Raw genomic sequence first — 22,448 nt, forward strand, 5'->3', positions numbered from 1 at the left:
GAGACAGCAAACATTCCACACTCGCTTTTTGTCTCAAATCACTCCACAAATCAGTCGAACAAAAAATTAATTAATTTTCAACGAATTGCCATTAAATTTCAAAACGTATTAATGATGTCAAACTCAGACGACGAAACTCTCATTCAAGTGAAGCAATCAACACTATCTAAAGTAATGTATGCAGACAATGCAGGCCCATCCACAGTCCCTCAGTGCCAGCAACACCGTCGACGCCAAATACAGACACAATTACAATTACTTTGCCGTCCACTGATGACCTATATACAGACGCCTTTAACTTCGCATTGTCTAAAATATATTCGTGTACCCTGATGGCAAGCCTAACTTCAAAAGACGCGATTCTAAAGGAGATCAGTGACTGTGTTCTCACAGAAAACGAGGACAGATGCCGACAGATAAGCCCTTAGATCCATAGTTTTTGGAAGGACCTTCATGTAAAAAATGGATTGGTGTGTGCATTGACGATCGCATTGCCCTACCCAACTCAATCAAGGAAGCTTATGTGGAGGCGATACATGCAACGCATCCAGGGAGTTGGGGCATGACGGACATGGCGACACATGCATTGTGGCCGTACATGCATCGTGATATCGTCACAAAAACGGCAAAATGCAACCCTTGTGTCAAAATTGGTAACAATTTAAGGTCTCCTATTCAAATGGGCACCATTAAATTTATGCAAAGTTCCAAATGAAGAAATTCAAATTGAATCTGGCGGACCAATCTATAATGAAAAGAATCAAGAAGTCTATTTTCTTGCATGTTTAGATCGATTCTCTAAATTTGCAACAGCGGAGGTATTTGACAGAGCGAATGCAGAATTTATCTTGAAATTTCTAGATATGTTTTCCTCGTACGATTGGATTAAATCACAAGCGGTGCCAAACTGATCCACAAATTAAAGCGTTTTGTAATCAAAATAATATACAATTAATTGAAGCTCCAATACACGACCACAGAGCAATTGGACTTGTTGAAAGGCTAATTCAAAGAATCAAGAATCGCTTAGCTTGTATCAAAACGGCGGCGCGAAATCATTTTAATTTGAAAGCATCAATATGCTCTATTATTTACCAACTACGTATATGCAGCCAAAAGACTATAAATATATCGCCATTCGAAGCTCATTTTGGCAGAAAAGCAAATACTCAATTAAGTAATATTTCAACTGAACCTGACCTTAGTAGTCTAACATATAAACAAATCTTGAATAAATATTTAGACATGGAGACAATCCATTGGGAAGAGCTGATCTCGGAGGACAATTGGGACACAGAGGCAAGAAGTGACATCGAGCTGGAACAAAATAAAGACAAATTAAACAAAGATGCAGTCCAACGGAGCAACGTGGACCCTACTCAGGAATCACGTGTAATCCCTCATCCAGAATTTAGTCGGGCGGTGCCACGAACGGAGGCCTCACTCACAGTAAAATTAGCTCAGAGGAAACCCAAGAGCAAAAGATCAAAGAAAAGCCTCGATGGCCTCTACGAGGTTTTGGCGCCTGGATCATCAGTAATGAAGACAGATGCCTACACATCAGTAATCAAACAACTGGGGAAACGAGAGGTTATGATTAGAAACTTGGACTTGGCCAAGTTTGGGACGAAGGCGGAACGTCAAACTGATTTATGCCAACAGGAGACCGAAAATGCCGTTAGGAAAGATAACACAGGACTTAAGCAACCAGCATGCGAGAGAGGCGAGGAAAAAATTGGAGGGCAATAAAAACATGAAGCATAAGAAAATTGCAGATGATGTCAGTGCAGTTTCATCAATCCACTCAAATGTGACAAGAGCGTTGCGAGTACGAATGCCAGTTAAGCCAAAGAAAACCTTAGTACCCGCACCAACACAGCCACCAACTGAAAGTGGAACTGATTTTCCGCCACCAATGGAGCTTCCGCTTACGTAAATTTTAATTGCGGAGCCACCAACGAGACCAAAGAGAAAAGCAGCAACTAAAGCTACTGAATAATTCCAACCAACACAGAAAAGAAAAAGATCCTCCCCGTCAATTACAGAATCTGACGAGTCGTTAGCTTCTACTCAAACATGTCTGCCGGCAACTTCATCATCTTCAGCACCTTCGCGTCAAAAACGATGACAATTAATCAAGCAAACTCAAATTCAAAATAAATCAATCTTCTCTACAAATCTGCAGCCAGAAAACTGCAGCCAGAAATCAAAATACAGAGTCCGATCATACAGTTAACCCTTGTTCACCGATACAAACAAACCCAACCCAAAACTAAATTTCCCAGAACTACGAAAGATCAAAAACATCAATGACAGTTGGAGAGGCGGAAAGAATCTATGAAAGCAAATCTGATTAAAACTTTCATAAACAATTATAGTATTATTTATAGTAACGAGCAAATATGTTATTAATTTCTTGTTAAACTACTTCGTTGTTTATTTTTCTCGGGGGGGGGAATGTGATATTGTATGAATTTGTATCGATGGGGCTATCGATTTAGGAGTACTAAATCCTTTTAATTTTAGTTATCTTAATCTAGTTCAATTTCATCAATTTTTAATTCTTATTTATTCAATTCCTGTTTGAAGATCAAATCTTCATCATTTCATGCTTGTTAAACTTGTTTACATATTTTCCTGAAATAATTGTCTGTTCATGCTGTCTAGTCATTCGGTTTGCCGCAATTTGTAAACTTTAGTTATGATAAAATTGCTGATCACATTCTGTTAATCTTGATTTAATCATTCTTGAGGAATCTGAATTCAAGTTTAGTTGCATCTCTTTCAATCCAAAATTCGCTCCGGGAAATACCCAATTTCGCAATATTAGAATAAAAATCATTTCGCTAAGCGAAATACTAATTGGGAAAATAAAGCCAACTTAGCGGCGCTAAGAGCACTCATAATTAGAGCTCAGAAAAACGGATTTTCAATATACAAAATTAATAGTGAAATCGCTCCGCGAAATAGCCAAAAATTTGAGGTGACAGAACTCTTAAATTGGCACCGCAAATTCATTCTGAGTACAGTAATGAAATCTGTATGACAATATGCACTGGTCAATAAACGCAAAACTCCTGGACCAATTCATTGAATAAATCATTTGTTAAATTCAATTTTAAATTACTCATTATCTGAAATGAGCAAAAAAGGATAATCAAATGATATGTGACTTTTAAGAAAAATTTCTTCTATGGAGTCTGAGCAATTATGGATATACAAAAGGAGTTAAGAGCTTGCTTCAGAAAAACTTATACATGGAAAATTTTACCTAATTTCTAAAATGCTAGATTTGTTGATGAAGTAACCGAATCAACCACAGAACACAAGAAAAATTAAAATTTATCTGCTGCAAAGATAATCCAAAGGGCACTTAAATTAAAATTTAAGAACACTCCGTGATGTCTGAAATCGATGAAAACAAAATAAATTAGTTGCCATTATTTTAATGCACATCTCCATTGTTTGGGGCTTGCTTGGTTTTTCTAGGACATTACGTAAACGAAAGTGCTATTATGTTCCCGACCTACAATTCAAAATAAATAAAAACATTGTGATAAACGTATCTTACTTCTATATGGTATATTATTATGCTTTGAACTATTTTGATATGCTGAACTTGTAAGAAATTTAGCCAGTTTTACGTACTCAAAGGCAAAATCGCATTAATTTAGTCACAATTGCGGATTGTATAGACATCAACTGCGGATTATAGATACATTCAGCGAGGTAAATAGACATCTAAACAGCGCGATAAAATATTACAGGACTTGGCACCTATTTTTCAACTTGAGACTTTCTCAATTCTAAAAGAACGGCGGAACCATTTTTTTTCGAATAATAGTTACTAAGCTTGTCTTCTTATTTTACAGAGTTTATGTATCTAGATGACAAGCGATTTTCATTAAGGCGAAGTTTTTTGGGTATACTTCTGCGGCGTTATGGCATCTCTTTGTGTAGAATAAGTTGCTCGAGTTCCAGAATTGAACATTTTGTAAGTATTCCATTCAAGAAAGAACTGTGCTAAATTATACGTTGATTTTTGTAAATGTGTAGAGTTCTCGATTGTAGTTATTTTGAACCACACAAACTATGATGTGATAACAGTCTAAAGTCGGACGATGTGATGTCAAAAGACTGTCGAGATGTTGACTTAGCAGTAGGAAGCTTAATCTCAACGAGGTTGCCTCATCAAGCAAAAAGTTCATAAATAGACCAATAGACTAAATTCTCACATTCAAATCGCGGCGTCATTTATGTCTGGGGACAATTTTGTAACGTTGTGAGCTCTAGAAATTAGATTTTTGCGTTGCATTCTTCCGTACTTAGTCGGGTCTGGAACTTCTGGACCCTAACTCACAGTAAGTTTAAAGATTTAAATTTCTGGGTTGCTTATGTGTTGCTATTTCAGGCTTCTTACGTTCGAAGTGTATGTGTCAACGTGATAATTGAGATAGGCTATGGTGTGGGAGAATTGAAGATTGAGGGAGATATCTTGAGAAGCGCCCCCTTCGCTCTCCCAATCAACAGGGGTCTGGATCTTAAGTATATCATAAACAACAACTTTGACCTTGCTGTTCCCTTCTCCTGGTTCAAGACTAACGTCATCTGCAGATCACAGCCTTGGATTTGCAAAGTTGACGCACGCGATGATGTCCTGAACTGATATGATTGAAAACTTAATTTATTTATTCATTTATAACTAAAATTTTAGTATTATTGAGTTTTAATACTTGGCAAATATAATTGAAATTCGCTCTTTCCGAACTCATATTTATAGGCAAACTAGGCAAATTCTAGTTTACCCCTTAAAAATTGCATTTTGCACGGCTCAAAAATTCATTTCTAGTCAGCCGAACTTAGATGTTAAGTTCATAGCGTTCTGCTAGCATGGGGTTCTAGCAACTGTTCAAATTGATTCTGGATGTGCTGCTTCGGCTACCCAGTATTTTTTGCTAGCCTCACTTAAAAATAACATATCGTTGAGGATCACGTTTTAGAAAATAGCACGCGTGCTTTGGCAGACAGAAACAGAATTGATAGATTTTTTTTCTCGAAAAAATGCCTGAGAAAACAAAACGACAGCATTGGCACCCCGCAATTGGCCAACATTTGACAAGCAACCCGAGAAAATAATGAATGTTGCAAGGGTTGTACCAATTCGTGTCAAGTCATCATGTGAGAATATGCATCCTTGTTTTGAAACTTTATAAGATTTCAGTGATATTTGTTCCTACTCAATTCAGTGGGGGAAGAACTATATACTCAAATGGGCTTTTCTTTTTTTGTTCAGTCAATTTCGGCCGATCGATATATTCATCGCAGGGGGCTGTTAATTGCAGTTGATGGGTAATTTCTTCATGACTCCGACATAAAATTTTTAAAATATATATAGACGTATATTTTGACTTGGCATTTTGCTGCTATTTTCTGTCTGCTTGTTTCCTAGTCTCATTAATTACAGCTCGCATACCACATTACTATTTTCACTTTTTTGTTTTTTTTTCATGTTAAAAACAGATCAAAGCAATTCAAATCAAGAAATACTAATGACAGGTTCAATTGGCTGCCTGAGGAGTTTCAAGAAATCCTATCTAGTTTCTAGTCGAGAGCATTTGATTGTTTTGAGTTTCAAAAATATTTGTTTTCAATATAAGCAAAAGGTCACTAAGCTTTTCCGCTTTTATCTCCTTTTTCAGGTCAACTGTAACATACAGGTCTATTAAATTTTAACTTACATTGCGGTTTTACCTTTTAGGTGATGGTTTTTTTTGGCTTTGATTCACAAAAATATTTCAATTTTTAGACAATTACCAATTTTGAGGTTGTTTATCTTGTCTCTTCACATTTTTACATTTTTGACAGTTCAAATTTTACAGTAATGGTTTTTTACAAAGGTCGCAATTGAGGATATCAGTTTTTTCTTGAAACAGATCGTTTTATTAGCTTCAATACGTTCTTCTAGTTGAATTTATTTGAATTTTTATTGTTTTTGTCGTTATTTTTTAAGTCGTATAAAAGATCTAGATAATTGCAAGTCTTAGCGGTTTTCTCTGAATGGGAAAAAGAAGGTATATACTGAGTTCATTTGATAATTAAAGTTTTCTATGATGTTTGAAACCAAATGGGTTACAAAAATGTTTTTATACTCTTTTCACTTTGCTGCTCTTCTTGTTCTAATTGTTAACTAGTATCATTAATTAAGGGTCACATGTCACATTATGTGTGTTATTTTCCACTAAGCCTACCTGACATTAAAGTAACTCATGGACGATTGCCCATTTTGTTGTGCTAAGCATAACTTGAATTACTTATTGCTTAATAAAAAAAACTAAAACAGTAAATTCATAGTTATTTAGATGTGGTGATAATCTGGGGTTTGTTCCTGATCCATTTAAATGAGAAATTTAAGATTTTAGATTTTCCGTTTCACTCATCCTCAATTTTAGATTTTGAGCTGAGTTTTTTTTCCACTTTGCAAAATATTTGCGTATCTGTTTTCTTTTTGTCACGGAACAATTGTCGTTTTTCTTTGTGTTTACTTATTTTATTAAACCAACAATTGTTCGGTTTAGTTAAAATTATAACAGTGTATTAGTGATATTTTTTTGTTATGCCTGAATCTTCAAATATTAATGGTAAGTGATACTCATTGTTGATAAAAATCCCTTTAATAATGTGATTTAAGGTGATTTTCATTTTTTGTTTTTATGGTATTTAAAATACGATTTTTTTACTGGTTTTTTACGTGTTTTAAAATGATGGAGAAGTAGTGTATAATATGTGCTCTGGAATCATCTTTCGTTAAAAAAGTGGTTGCATGGAACATATTATACTATGAAATTATTGCTCAAATAACCTTTATAACCATTTTAATTTATCGCAGAATCAGAAACAAGTAATTAAATTCTGACACAGAACAAAACTGCCAATTGTCTTCCTAAACTTAAATAATTGTTACTGGAGACTTTCCGGTTCAATTAGGGGATATTTTTGACATCAGCTTAACTGACACGCTGTTAATTATCTTGGAAATTGGTTGTTCTAAGTGTGTATGTGAACATCAATGACGATGCAGACAGCAGCCACGATAAGGCTTGACAATAGTGAAAAACATAGCAAATGTTTCTCGTATGAGCTAAAAATAGGCATTATTGACAAAAAGACCAACAACTTTTCCTTGCCGCAATTCGGAATTAATTTTTCTTACTATCACTGCTTGCGGCGCAATACAAATTTGCTACCAATTTTTTTTTCGAATCAAATAATCGAGAATCATCAGCAGTTATGAGATGGCACAATTAAAGACACCGGATGTTACTATCCAAAAGGGCATTTAATTAGTTTTCCAACCCAATAAATCTGGATGCTTACCCCTATACAAAAGAGGAAAAATCTAATACCTTAAACGCAACTTCTTTAAATGTTAATTGCTGCTTCAAAGCGTCAAATTCAAAGCGTAAATAAAAAACTGTTTTGAAACCTTCTCTCATTGTATTAATTTTGTATAACTAATTTCTCTTGCTAATTAGATTAATTAAATTCCCCTCCTATTTTTCCAAATTCATACTCGACAATGTTCTGTAATGTCAGTGATGAATCACTCTAGACCAGACAAACTGAACAAAAAATCGAACGTTTTTTCACCAAATTTTTGCTATCGTCGCTGTTTTTGATATTTCTTGGCATAAGCAATGAACCTCATAACGTTTCTTTCTGTCTTTAATTATCAGAAAACTTTGGTAACACAAAGCATATTGAATTTTAACGATAACTTGAAAACAGGAGATACAGTTAGTAGACGTTCACTGATAACCTTTAATCAATCCAGCAGGAGTATTTAAGAGTTTTGTTTCTTTGTCTGCACTAGTTTTTCATTAACAGATTTAGGAAATGGGAATTCAGAATTGAAATTGATTTTTTTAACAGCTCAAAATTATTTTAAAAAACAATTGAAATAGTTAAATTCCACCGTCCCAAAAGACTTAAAAAGCAAGATTTGCATTAAAAAACCGCCTTTATGTTTACATTAGCTGATGAAAACGAAAAATCTGTTCCCTGAGGAAACGATCCGATGTCTGTTTGTGTTTGGTTCTATACTGTCATTTGCTACTGTTTTCTATTGTACTATTTTACGGATTTCACTGATTTATTAGCTTCCAGCAAGTCCTTATTAAACTGTGGCGGAGCTTTTACACGTTTTTACAGATCAGACTTAGAGTTAAGAGTCAGAGAAAATACGACAACACGACAAGGACTGAATATAAAAACGACCTCTATCATCATAACTCGCATGATGTGTATTAAAAACATTGCGTCTTCATACTACCACGTATAGATACCAAACGGGTGAAAAATGTGCTCAAGTGAAAAATGCAGTGAGAAGACAGTTTGTGGAGAGAATTTTGATTGAATTCTGCCCTCTGACACACACTTTTCTTCAAAAATAGGTTAAAATTTTCAAAGTGATGAAGCCAACTCAAAAGAGCACCCCGAGAGAGAAACAAAAGAATAGAATAATAAATAAAGTTGACTTTGAGCTAAAAATTTGAAAACGAGACATTTGTTGGGCGAGTACTGTTGAATACAAACCTAAATGTTTTATTAAATGAGGCAGACTTCATAAACGTTAATTGCAAAAAACTAATGAAATTGGTTCTCCAAACTTTTGAATTCCCGATATTTTACATAGAGCAGCCTACTAGAATATAAAGTAAGTAAAGTTTCTTCTGATGTTTTTTAACCTATATCTGAAGAATTCGAGAGATTAACCGTTTTGAGTCGACAACGCCATAAACTTGTTCAGCGATACCTTCTAAATAATTTGGATCATGATATTGATACACTACGTACCAAAAAAGGTATTTACACCTCCAGGGTTGCTAAAAGGCGCAACAAACATAAAAAACTCGCGGTACAAAAAACGACAAATTTTGAGTTCAAACCAGTTCTGTAGTATTGAGTGACTGGGCCTTTAAACTTTTCAAAAATATCTAATACACAGTTTCTACAGTTTTAGTACAAGTTCCAACGTCATCTGAATCAAAATTTTGAAAGTTTTTTGTTCTGTCTGTTTTTGTTATTGCTGGTTCCAAATTGTCCGTAAATTTTCAATTGGATTCAATCAGAACTTTTTCGCGATCATTCCAATGCCAATATCTTTGGGTTCTTTTATTTCAAAAATTGCTGAGAATCTTTGATTTAATATTAGGATCATTATCTTGATGGAAGATTTTAAAAAATGAAATTTTTCAATGTATTTTTTAATTCTCCAGGTAAAATAGAACCCTTAGCTTCTGTGAAGTCTCTAGTTTGCGTCCATCTGATTGTGTTAACCCCGAAATATAAGTGATCCCTGCCCTGAAAATAGATTTTTATGCTAATTTATCATAAAATCTTGTTCCAGTCCTTCATAGAAATCTTACAGTTCCTTCGCTACAGATGTCTTGAACTACGTTAGTATGCACTTTGCATACTATCTATTTTAATTAAGTTGAGACGTTTTTGCTTTTCTTCTGAAAAATGTAGATTTTGAATCGCGACAACATGGCGAACGGCAAAAGGACAAAGTAAATTAACCATTTTTTCTGGGTAAACGGAGACAAAGAGAAGGAAACCTCATTTAAAACTTCAAAAATTTACGTCTTTTTTTCATAACACAGGGCGAATAAACCCTTTTCACAAAACCCAACGCTTAGAGTGCAGAAATTGTGTTGTAAATAGATTTCTACTGAATTCTCCAATTCGGGACTGTGATTTGGTTTTTCTATAATCAAATACAGTTGATTGAATTGGACACTAACCGAATTAGCTGATTCTCGGAAAGGGATATATTCCTTTGTAGAAGTGTCTCTAGAAGTATTTGAAGTAATATTGCAAAATTGTTAATTCTGAACTACTATTGATTCACGTTTGATTCTTTGCTTGGAATAAGAAAAGCCAAATTGGGGATTGTTTCATCGGGATAAAATAATCGACGCGTGATATCTGGCGGCAGGTTCATTAATTCTTTTGTCAAGGATTACAGTTAACTGTATTTTCTATTATGAAACTATTCGATTATTTTAGTGAAAATTTTGGCAGTTGTTTTCCTCGCTTCAAAAATAATAAGGCACAAAAAACATAATCGTTTAATGAACATCTTAAGAAAAATTAACACGATACAGTCTTCAGTTTCCACCTGAATGATTTCATTATTTCGATTCACACATTAGATTGGAACGGAGTTAATTTCCCATCAAATTTCTCCCCGATCAAATTTCGTTGGCGTTATAAGTCTATAGTGGATCTATAGTTCTTCTTAGGGAGAAGGGTACAGAGGTTGAGCGAGGTAACCGGCAGAAAATTTAAACAGCCTACTCGTGGCAGCTCTCTTGTTGCACTTTTGATTATGATCTTTTCCGTAATGCAGATGCAAAAACGCTACTGGGGAGAAAATTCCTACTTAAACAGCTAGGACGAGAAAAGCAACAAATTAAGTACCAAAAAAAAACATAAAATAATCTCACAAAACAGATGTGTATGACACCTGGCAGTCAGTTACACGCACTATGCTGATAAAAAGCATCCCAATTCGCCCAACATCAATTCGCCAGATGACAATTGATATTTTACAGACCCTTAAATATTTTTCTTTTCGTAAAACGTTGTCAGCGATTATTTTGTATGACTTGAAAATTTACAATCGCTCCCATTGTTGAATCTCAAGTTTCCAATTCTTCAAAACACAGGAGATAGCGAATTGTTTTTTTTCTTGTATCACTATTTGAGCTGTTGACGTCGAGTTTGTGGCTTCCTTGGATCTAATTGTCTGAGGAATGGCACTAAGGATAATAAGTGTTATATACTGGATATAACAAGCCGGGTACCACAATGGACACTCCTAGGCCCATTACTGTTTTGTATATTTATCAACAATCTTCCATATGTCCTGATGTTTTCTGAGGCCTCTATCTTCGCTGATGATCTTAAAATTTTGGCTGTGCAAAGAAGCTACTGGGAAGTTCAAGATGATCTACATGGGATTGAGAACTGGGTAATCCAAAATAAAATGGAGCTGGCAATAGACAAGTGAGCATACCTGAATTTCAGAGGTAGAAAACAAGAGTACAAATTGATGGGAAAGGAATTAGCAAAATCCACGACTCAAAGATCTTGGTATTCACGTGGCGGCTGATGTCTCGTGGAAACAGCATAATGAAGGAAGAACGAAGAAAGCAAAAAAAGTTTTGTCCATGCTTAAGCGAAATGTTGCAATTAAAGTAAACACGTTTGTAAAATTGGTATTATGTAAGTCCTTAATTTTGCCGGTACTGCTGTATGGTTTCACGTACTTGACATTAGGGAGAACTGAAATTCTAATTCTGGAAAAGCTTCAAAAAAGTTAGTCAAATGGATAACGGGAAAAAAATATACAGAATACAAAACCAGCTGCGACTATTGAACATGTTGCCACTACCAATGTTTATCCAGCTTAAAAATCTATTGTTAGTTTCAAAAGTTCCGAATGAAGAGATTAGCGTCATCGAACAACCAGAAGTATATACGAAAGAAACAAGAAACAACGAAATATTCAACATGACGAAAACTCAAACAGAGAAAGCGCCCAGATAGTTCACCTTTAAAACCTTTCGAATTGCAAACCGCCTAGAAAATTTATTACAATTAAGAGACCAAGTTGTACTGAAAAACAGAATATTACGTATAATGTGGAATTTTTTCGAGAAGAAATTTTCTGAGTGAAATATTTGCACTAGTAATTGTTCTGCGATTGTCAAAACTGTAAAAACTAATGAACATTATTTTAATTTGATGACTTAGACTTTAGACCCTTCAGCTTAGACCCAAAACCTAACGCTTAGAGAGTGGCAATTGTGCTTCAAATAAATTTTTTGATACCATAGTTTGTTTAAAATTATTTAGATTTCAATTTTCATCGCTAATACTTTGTTCTCCAATTCGGGAGTGTGATTTAGTTTTTCTGTAACCAAATACAGTTGAATTAATTGGACACTGACGGAATTAGGGATAATTTCCTTTCTAGTAGTCTCCCTAGGAGTATTTGAGGTATTATTGCATAATTGTTATTCTGAACTATTGATTCACGTTTGATTCTTTGCTCGGAATAAGATAAGCCAAATTGGGGATTGTTTCATTTGGGATAAAATAGTCGACGCGTGATATCTGGCGGCAGGTTCTTTAATTTTTTTGTCAAGGATTACAGTTAACTGTTTTTTCTATTATGAGACTATTAGATTATTTTAGTGAAAATTTTGGCAGTTGTTTTCCTCGCCTCGAAAATAATAAGGCAAAAAAAACTTAATTGTTTAATGAACATCTTAAGTAAAATTAACACGGTACAGTCTTCAGTTTCAACCTGAGTGATTTCATTATTTCGATTCATACATTAGATTAGAACGGAGTTAATATCCCATCAAAATTCTCCCCGATCAAATTTCGTTGGCGTTATAAGTCTATAGTGGCGTTATAATTTCGTTGGCGTTATAAGTTATAAGATCTATAGTTCTTCTTTGGGAGAAGGGTACAGAGGTTGAGCGAAGTAACCGGCAGAAAATTTAAACAGCCTACTCGTGGCAGCTCTCTTGTTGCACTTTTGATTATGATATTTTCCGTAATGCAGATGCAAAACCGCTACTGGGGAGAAAATTCCTACTTAAACAGCTAGGACGAGAAAAGCAACAAATTATGCACCAAAAAACATATAATAATCTCACAAAACAGATGTGTATGACACCTGGCACTCAGTTACACGCACTATGCTGATGAAAAGCATCCCAATTCGCCCAACATCAATTCGCCAGATGACAATTGATATTTTACATACCCTTAAATATTTTTCTTTTTGTATAACGTTGTCAGCAATTATTTTTTATGACTTGAAAATTTACAGTTGCTCCCATTGTTGTATCTGAAGTTTCCAATTCTTCAAAACACATAGGAGATAGCGAACTGCTTTTTTTTCTTGTATCACTATTTGAGCTGTTGACGTCGAGTTTGTGGCTTCCTTGGATCTAATTGTCTGAGGAATGGCAATAGGGATAATAAGTGGTATATACTGGATATAACAAGCCGGGTACCACAATGGTCACTCCTAGGCCCATTACTGTTTTGTATATTTATCAACGATCTTCCATATGTCCTGATGTTTTCTGAGGCCTCTAATTTTGCTGATGATCTTAAAATTTTGGCTGTGCAAAGAAGCTACTGCGAAGTTCAAGATGATCTACATGGGATTGAGAACTGGGTAATCCAAAATAAAATGGAGCTGGCAATAGACAAGTGAGCATACCTGAATTTCAGAGGTAGAAAACAAGAGTACAAATTGATGGGAAAGGAATTAGCAAAATCCACGACTCAAAGATCTTGGTATTCTTGTGGCGGCTGATGTATCGTGGAAACAGCATATTGAAGGAAGAACGAAGAAAGCAAATAAAGTTTTGTCCATGCTTAAGCGAAATGCTGCAATAAAAGTAAACACGTTTGTAAAATTGGTATTATGTAAGTCCTTAATTTTGCCGGTACTGCTGCATGGTTTCACGTGCTTGACATTAGGAAGAACTGAAAGTGTAATTCTGGAAAAACTTCAAAAAAGTTAGTCAAATGGATAAGGGAAAAAAAGATACAGAATACAAAACCAGCTTCGACTATTGAACATGTTGCCAATACCAATGTTTATCCAGCTTAAAAATCTATTGTTAGTTTCAAAACTCTGAATGAAGAGATTAGCGTCATCGAATTACCAGAAGTATTTACGAAAGAAACAAGAAACAACAAAATATTCAAAATGGCAAAAACTCAAACAGAGAAAGCGCCCAAAGAGTTCACCTTTAAAACCTGTCGAATTGCTAACCGCCTAGGAAATTTATTAGAATTAGGAGAACTAGTAGGACTGAAAAATAGAATATTACTTAAAATGTAGAAATTTTTCGAGAAGAAATTTTCTGAGTGAAATATTTGCACTAGTAATTGATCTGCGATTGTCAAAACTGTAGAAACTATTGAACATTATTTTAATTTGATGACTAAGACTTTAGACCCTTCAGCACAGCTATAAGTCCCCAACAACAACAACAACACCAGACGCAGTTGCCAATTTTATTTGAGCACTGATCTACAATGTAAACAAACAATGTCTGTTACTTGAGAAGCATAACATTTTGGGGAGATAGGTTCCAAAAGTTTCAAGATACAGAAAGAAAGTTTGGGTCATTCCCATTATAGCATCGCATGAAATTATAGCCCCCATCATGGTAGAATTACTGAGATTGGGGGGTGGTTCCGGTTATCTGACCACTAAGCTGGAGGGCACAATGGGACCGACCCGAAAATTTTTTCAACTGATATCTGGGATGGTTCTCCGGTGTTGTGATCTTGGTTTATCATGTAATTGAGTACCTCAAGCTGTGTTGATATTTTGTAAATACTTACCGAGCTCTCGAGCAGTTCCATATCCGCCTTGAACGTTGCTTTGCTTACTCTGAGTACTTAAAGAAGACTTTTGATACCTGCTTTTCCAAATATAATTACTCCACCAATTGGATAGCATTTTATTGAAGTATTTTGTCTTCAAAATTTTATCCAATTATACACGTTTATCTTAAGAAACTGACAAAAATAAATTTTCTATCAAATTAGATACATAATACAGATTGCTACTGACATTAATTGTCTTGTCATTCCGTTGTTTCTGATGAACATAAGCATTCTATAGGGTACTGTCCCAGATGATAGAAAAACTAACTATAAACTTGAAACTAAATAACAAAGAAGAAATGAGGGGAGCAAAATTCACAGGTACGAATTTTTTAAAAATGTTTTCAAAATAATTTTAATAGGAAATAGTTTGTTCCGGTGGTTTTGTCCTTTTCTTTGCTTTACTGATTTTCCGTCTTGTCTTTTTTATTTTATTCCCGGGAAACGATAAACAGGTAAATCCCAGAAAACAATTAGTGGCTGATTCTGTGGTCTTGTCAGTCTAAGTACGCGATTCACACAAATTAGACAGTTTCATTTTGTGTAGGGTGGTTGTTATTCTTAAAAGTAGTCAAATGGATATCGGGAAATAAAGATACAGAATAAAAAAAGCCAGCTTCGACTATTAAACAAGTTGCCACTACCAATATTTATCCTGCTTAAAAATCTATTGTTAGTTTCAAAAGTTCTGAATGAAAAAATTAGCGTCATCGAATTACCAGAAGTATTTGCGAAAGAAACAAGAAACAACAAAATATTCAAAATGGCAAAAACTCAAACAGAGAAAGCGCCCAAAGAGTTCTCCTTTAAAACCTGTCGAATTGCAAACCGCCTAGGAAATTTATTAGAATTAAGAGAACTAGCAGGACTGAAAAACAGAATTTTACGTAAAATGTAAAATGTAGAATTTTTTTTGAGAAGAAAATTTCTGAGTGAAATATGTGCACTAGTAATTGATCTGCGATTGTCAAAACTGTAGAAACTATTGAACATTATTTTAATTTGATGACTGAGACTTTAGACCCTTCAGCACAACTATAAGTCCCCAACAACAACAACAACACCAGACGCAGTTGCCAAATTTGTTTAAGCATTAATCTACAATTTAAACAAACAATATCTGTTACTTGAGAAGCATAACATTTTGGGGAGATAGGTTCCAAAAGTTTCAAGATCCAGAAAGAAAGGTTGGGTCATTCCCATTATAGCATCGCATGAAATTATAGCCCCCATTATGGTAGAATTACTGAGATTGGGGCGGGTTCCGGTTATCTGACCACTAAACTGGAGGGTATAATGGGACCGACCCGAAAATTTTATCAACTGAATTCTGGGATGGTTCTCCGGTGTTGTGATCTTGGGTTATCATGTAGTTGAGTACCTCAAGCTGTTTTGATATTTTGTAAATACTTACCGAGCTCTCGAGCAGTTCCATATCCGGCTTGAACGTTGCTTTGCTTACTCTGAGTACTTAAAGAAGACTTTTCTATCAAATTAGATACATAATACAGATTGCTACTGACATTAATTGTCTTGTCATCACGTTGTTTCAGATGAACATAAGCATTCTATAGGTTACTGTCCCAGATGATAGAAAAACTAAATATAAACTTGAAACTAATTAACAAAGAAGAAATGAGGGGAGCAAAATTCGCAGGTATAAAATTATTAAAATTGTTCTCAAAAAATAATTTTTATAGGAAATAGTTTATTCCGGTGGTTTTGTCCTTTTCTTTGCTTTACTGATTTTCCGTCTTGTCTTTTTTATTTTATTCCCTGAAAACGATAAACAGGTAAATCCCAGAAAACAATTAGTGGCTGAGTCTGTGGCCTTATCAGTCTAAGTACGCGATTCACACAAATTAGACAGTTTCATTTTGTGTAGGGTGGTTGTTAATCTTAAAAGTAGTCAAATGGATAACGGGAAATAAAGATACAGAATAAAAAAGCCAGCTTCGACTATTAAACATGTTGCCACTACCAATGTTTTTCCGGCTTAAAAATCTATTTCTAGTTTCAAGAGCTCTGAAAGAAGAGAATAGTGGCATCGAACTATCAAAAGTACGAACGAAAGAAACAAGAAACAACAAAAATTTCTAAATGACGAAAACTCGAACAGAGAAAGCGCGCAGCGAACTCACCTTTAAAACCGGTCGATTTGCAAACTGCCTAGAAAATTATCTAAACTTAGGAGAACAAGTTGGACAGAAAAACAGAATTGTATGTACAATCTTGATTTTTTTTCGAGAAATTTTCTGAGCGAAATATTTACACTTAGCAATTTTTCTGCGATTGTCAAAACTGTAGAAACAATTGGAACTTTTTTTAATTTGATGACTGGGACTTTAGATCATTCAGCACAGCTGTAAATACTCAACGAATCCAACACCAACAACAAAAACAACAAAAACCACAACAACAACAACAACAACAACATTAACAACAACAACAACAAAATGTCTCCCTTTCGTGTAGTCCACGCTGTGATTTTTCAGATATTGGTACAAAAAATTTTGCAGTAGAGTAAGAGCTATGTGGGAGAATGCAAATTAAATTCGCCTTAAAATAAGGGCCGAATTAGAGCATTGAGACAAAAACATAGCAGAACAAGTCCTGACGCCCAATTCAAAGAATTTTCATCGTCTAAACAAAAAATTGACCTAGAGTGGACTCCTAAGAGATTGTAAAAACAGTTTAGAAAAAATCAAATCCAATAAATTTGATTACCTAATAGTTGTCAAATTGGAGCCCAGTCTTCATACTTTGCAAGGAGAAGCCTTCGCAAATATAAGGACCTAAACTTATGACGACTCGATTAGATATCAAAGACAATAAGTTGATTTGTTCACATTTCAGTTAATCTTTTTGATGCCAACGCGTTTAATCAGTTTTCTAGGAGTTGCATTAAGAGCATACCGGAATTATCTAAACATCACTCGACTGTAAAAAATTGAAGTATATACAAAGAGTAATTGAAGTCGAGAAGGTAACTTTTTGATTGAACTTCTGTGGGGCGAGCCAGCCTGTCAACAAGCTGATAATTGCCACCAACGACCTAAGAAAACCACATCATCGCTTCACCTGATAAGGAGAAAACTCTCAACACCATGCGAGGTCAAAAAACGCCAGAACGCATATGTTGGCTACATTGTTCCAGCCCTGGTGTATAGTTCCCAAGCTTGGGCTCCAAATAGAACCCAGCATAAATAACATGAACTTGTGCAAAAACGGCCACGACGTGAATAATGGGCGACGAAAAGACATATAGAGAAAGACTGAAGCATCTCGAACTGCTCATGATCACCTAATATCTTGAACTCTGTGACGTGATTTACTTCGTATTGGTTTTGAAGGGAAAACATGATGCGAACGGGGATAAGTTATCCTACTTGAACAAAAAGAATACACGACCAAGAACTCGAGGAGATTTTATAGTGCACAAAAAAGAGACTACAAAAGACTGACAGTAATGTCCACGTAGGAGCGAAAAGCCTGGCAAACATATTCAAGAAAATTCTAAATGTAGATCCACGAGCAATATATGCTGGAATTCGCTTGTTGCACACTACAGTAAGCGAAAGTCCTGAACAGGTCAAATGATATGTACCTGTAAAAACTGTAATAAAATTGAAAAACTTTTCATTCTGCAGAGAAGAAGGAATTTTAAATTAAAGTCTTATTTGATTGAGAAAGTGACCAATTCTGAACATTGGGTTCATCGCAGGTTCACTTCAAACTGATTTAACAGTCGAATAAAATCAGTTACAAAGTATATATAATTTCTCACTGACTCTATCTATCGAATTCTACGAAATGAGTTAAAATAACGAATTTTTGAAATTGTTTACAGGTTAGAATCACATTTACAATGTTTTATTTACATTTAATACATCAAAGTTCTCTGATCTTTATTCCGGAGTTTTTGAAATTGCCGTGTTTTTTGTTTTCAAATCGTGAAATAGCGTTTTGGGACTAATTGTTGTGATAAAATTATTAAACAGAATTGCAGCATGTAATGCAGCCAGTTTCTAATCTCAAAGCAAGCCGTTCAGACAATCAACTACCAACTATATCTATTGACCTCAAAACCTCTCCAGGAGTTGGGCCAGCTGTAGCGAAAGTCGTCAAAGACCCAATTTGCACTTCTGCATCAGGGATTAGCGTTAATATTGGAATTTACGTTACTATTGGAACTCTCATCCGTTCCTAGTTTGGACGGGTGAAACCCGATGAGTTTCCACACATTCGAAACATCCCCCAGAGGAATTTATTAAATGCAGACTCACAAGCGCAAAACCTGTTCTTTCCAAATTTCAACAATTTATCACTCCCCGGAGCCTAAATACCACACGTATCCCAAAATATTTCTCAAAAGGGCGTTTACAGTACAATCGTTTTATTAATCGGTGTTAAAGATTTATTCTACGGCGACCAACTTACTGTCAACGAGCCAATCGACGTTGCCGAAGAACTCGGAAAGCTTGCAAACGAATAAATGCTAGTAGTGGAAGAAGATTTTTTAATTGGAATAACACCACGAGGCGAATCGACAAAGCGTTCAGTCGCTATAAACAATCTGATTCAACTCCTGAGTCGCAGAGCGAAGTGGGGACAACGCGGAACAGCGCACGAAAAATACAGCAACGTACATCAAAATGTGGACAACGGGGTGCACCTGAACAATTTCGGCCTAAGCGGAGTAAAAAAAATTCTTAAAAATACAAAATACTATACGAAAACTATTCAATCCTAACTGACAGCCGAGGCAACCCTGAGCAGATCAATTGCTCAATTACGTGCAAGTGCGGTAGTTTCAGGCAGTGATCCAAGGGTGCTTTTCTGGTTTCCATCGGTGAATTGTCCAAAAACGCTACCTGCAGTCTCAATCTAGGTAAATAAAAAAGTCCGAGAGTGCCTATTTGGGTTGTACATGACGCTCACAATCGAATGCGAAACATGCGCATACAAAAAAATTAAAAATCAGACAATCTTTAGGTGCATGTCATGTGGAAAGACTATGCATATTACATCGAAATGTACAAAAATGAGTGAACAAATCATAGCTGCGCTACAAGAAGAAAATGTTAGCATCTTTTTCCTGTGCAACCAATGCGTGTCTCTGAACAAAAGAAATATTTTTATTGAGGCAGCAAAAAATCACCAAAATAAAAAACCAGAGCTGAAAATCAAGAAATTCTCACAAGTATGGTCACCGAAACAATTGAGAGGAAAGTAAATGAAAAATTTAAATTATCATCGGTACCAACGGGAAGACCACAAGAACTTCCAACTGAAAACAAAGAGGTCCCAAACGAGCGATTAGTTGAAGACAATGGTGTAAGGATCCGAGGAATTGAAGAGAGCAAAAATGAGGACCAGAGAAAAAAGGCTGAGTCAGACAGATCAGAAGTAAATGCAATAATGAGCTTCCTGAACATGAACATCCAAATCAACAACTGCCGTCGACTCGGTACATGCAAAGAGAACAAATGTAGACCTATCCTTATCAAACTGGCTAACAACTGCGACAAACGTATCTTAATAACGTTTTTATCAAAACTGCGGAACTATAATAAGAAAGTTAACATGATGAAAACCCTCACACCACAACAAGTAAAAGTTGAAAAGTTGAAAACAAATTAAAGAAAGGAAGACATGAACTGCTCCAAACGAGCAATATCAACAGAAATGAAATAAAGATCCAAAATCTTAAGCTCTATAGGAAAGTCAACAATGACTGGGTTGAAGATTGGGAAGATTGAATAAATCACCTGAACAAAGTCGAGAACACAATTGCTACTTTTAACGTTTGGAGCTCATGCGAATATGCTGTCTTGCGAACTCTTTACTATTTAAAAACTATGACATTATATGACTCAGGGAAACCTGGCTCACTGATGCAGTCCCGAACGAAGCTCTGTTTTTAAAAGGTTCCGTATTTTTTCGGCAAGATCAATTATCTGATGACGGGAAAACAAAACACAGAGGCGTCTCTGTTGCTGTAAGAGAATACTTGAATGCAAAAGACATCTCACTGAGTCCCAAATTCGTAGACATTGTTGTAATTAACATATCTTCAAGTAACTCTTCCTTTATAATTGCATGTATGTATAATCCACCAAAAAGCAGCCTCTTCAGATGGAATCTCGGCACATTCCAGCATTTTTTTAATCATATGACAAACAAACGAAAAATCTATGTAATATAATTTATTAATTGTTACAGTTGATATTAATTTTGTAAGCACCAACTGTAAAACAATGCATTAAAGAGATGAGTACAAACATAACTGCCTAAACCTCTCAACCGAACAAAACTTTGAACAATTATATAATTTCAGAGACCTAACGTGTAAAATTAAGCAACTTTATGTGTATTTGGTAAACCGGATAGAGTCTAACATTGATAATACTCTAAGCAACCAAAAAAATAGGCAATGCTAATTGCTCACACCATTACCACTTCCGAACAAAATTTTTTTTCGCTGTTGAACAAACAAAATCAATTAGATTGGCGAAACTTGCTCTAAACAAAGTCGATTGGCAAAAATTAAAAGAGATAATTTTAGTGAGAGACATTTTCAACCGTACTGCTTCAGTAACAATGACGAGCTCTTGAATCAGTGGTACCGCTGGTTCAACAAACTATTGAACGAAAACGTCTCAAAAGTGACAACTGACAGAGCAAACCTGCCTCCCTGGATCTCTAAAGAAACGTCACATTTTATCAAAAAATTTGACACAATTCAACAAAAAAACAGAAAAACAACAAGCAAGCAACTCTATCCAAAATCATTCAATTGAATGATGAAAAATCTAAACCCAAAACAAAAGTTCAATTGGATTATGAAACCGAAGTGTTCAGTTCCAAAAGTTCCACCAAAATATAAGGTTTTTTAAGATCAGTTGAAAAAAAGCACCACCGTATCCGAGCGAAATGTTTCTTGGTCAAAACACAGCACCAGAACACTTGAACAAAGCCGAACTTTTCAACCAGTTTTTTCGTAACGTGTTTAACCCGAAAAACAAGTGTACCAACCAAAAATTCCCATAAAATATTCATAACATAATACCATGCACATGAGATCAGATTAGAATTGTTTTACAGAAATTAGACATCAGGAAAAGCAATAATCTGATCGGAATAGAAAACTTGATCTTTAAACATATTTCAACCAGTGTGAGTGTTACGCCAAATTATAGGGACGGGAACAAGACCGCCATCCATAACTACAGACCAATAAACTGTCTCTCATGCCCATCAAAAATTTTGTCTTTGAAAGAGTAATTTTTGACGGCCTTTTCAATTGTATTAACAATCAGATTCACGACTCACAATACTGTTTCAGGCCGAGATACTCAAACACTGTCCAACTTCTATGTTTCTTTTATGAAATTATCCCTATCAATGACCAACATTTGACTGATGAGTTAGAGGTTTTCTACCTAGTTTTTCGAAAAAAATTCGACAAAGCACCCCACGAGAAACTTTGGGAGAAAACATTTACCCTGGGATTAGGCGGCAAATTATTAAACATCATTGCAGACTATCTTACTATCTTACTAACTTACTATCTTACTATCTTACTAAGAGAAAACAACAAGTGAGGCTTAACCAAAGTTTTTCTAGTTTTTTAATAATTACGAGCGGAGTCCCTCAAGGTTCCCTACTTGGGCCACTACTTTCTTGCCTATATAAATGACCTCCCAGAATCGATAGATAATAGTGTTACTTATGGATATGCGGACGACTACAAACTGGTCAGTAACAAATATAATTCGTTCGAAAAAGATTTGGAAAAACTACATTTCTGGTGCCTAGAAAACGAAAAGTTCTTTCACGAAGAAAAATGTAGCATACATTTTAATACGAAAAACGGACAGGTGAAAATGTGTGACCAAATCGTTAAACCCGCGAGCAGTCAAAAAAATTTAGGTGTCGTAGTCAAGGAAAAT

General features: G+C 35.2%; 1 protein-coding gene across 2 annotated transcripts in view; it reads left to right on the forward strand.

Moving 5' to 3' along the window:
* LOC142341090 (uncharacterized) overlaps nt 1-4,751 on the forward strand; it is a 33,479-nt gene extending 28,728 nt beyond the window's left edge. For both annotated transcript variants that reach the window (XM_075391953.1, XM_075391954.1), the window contains exon 5: nt 4,412-4,751. In XM_075391953.1, the coding sequence (XP_075248068.1) occupies nt 4,412-4,666 (255 nt within the window). In that variant the 3' untranslated portion in view covers nt 4,667-4,751. The remainder of the gene's footprint in view (nt 1-4,411) is intronic.
* The last annotated feature ends 17,697 nt before the right edge of the window (nt 4,752-22,448 follow it).

Source organism: Convolutriloba macropyga, chromosome 6 (genome assembly GCF_964194025.1).
Source record: "Convolutriloba macropyga chromosome 6, txConMacr16.3, whole genome shotgun sequence".
NCBI lineage: Eukaryota > Metazoa > Xenacoelomorpha > Acoela > Convolutidae > Convolutriloba > Convolutriloba macropyga.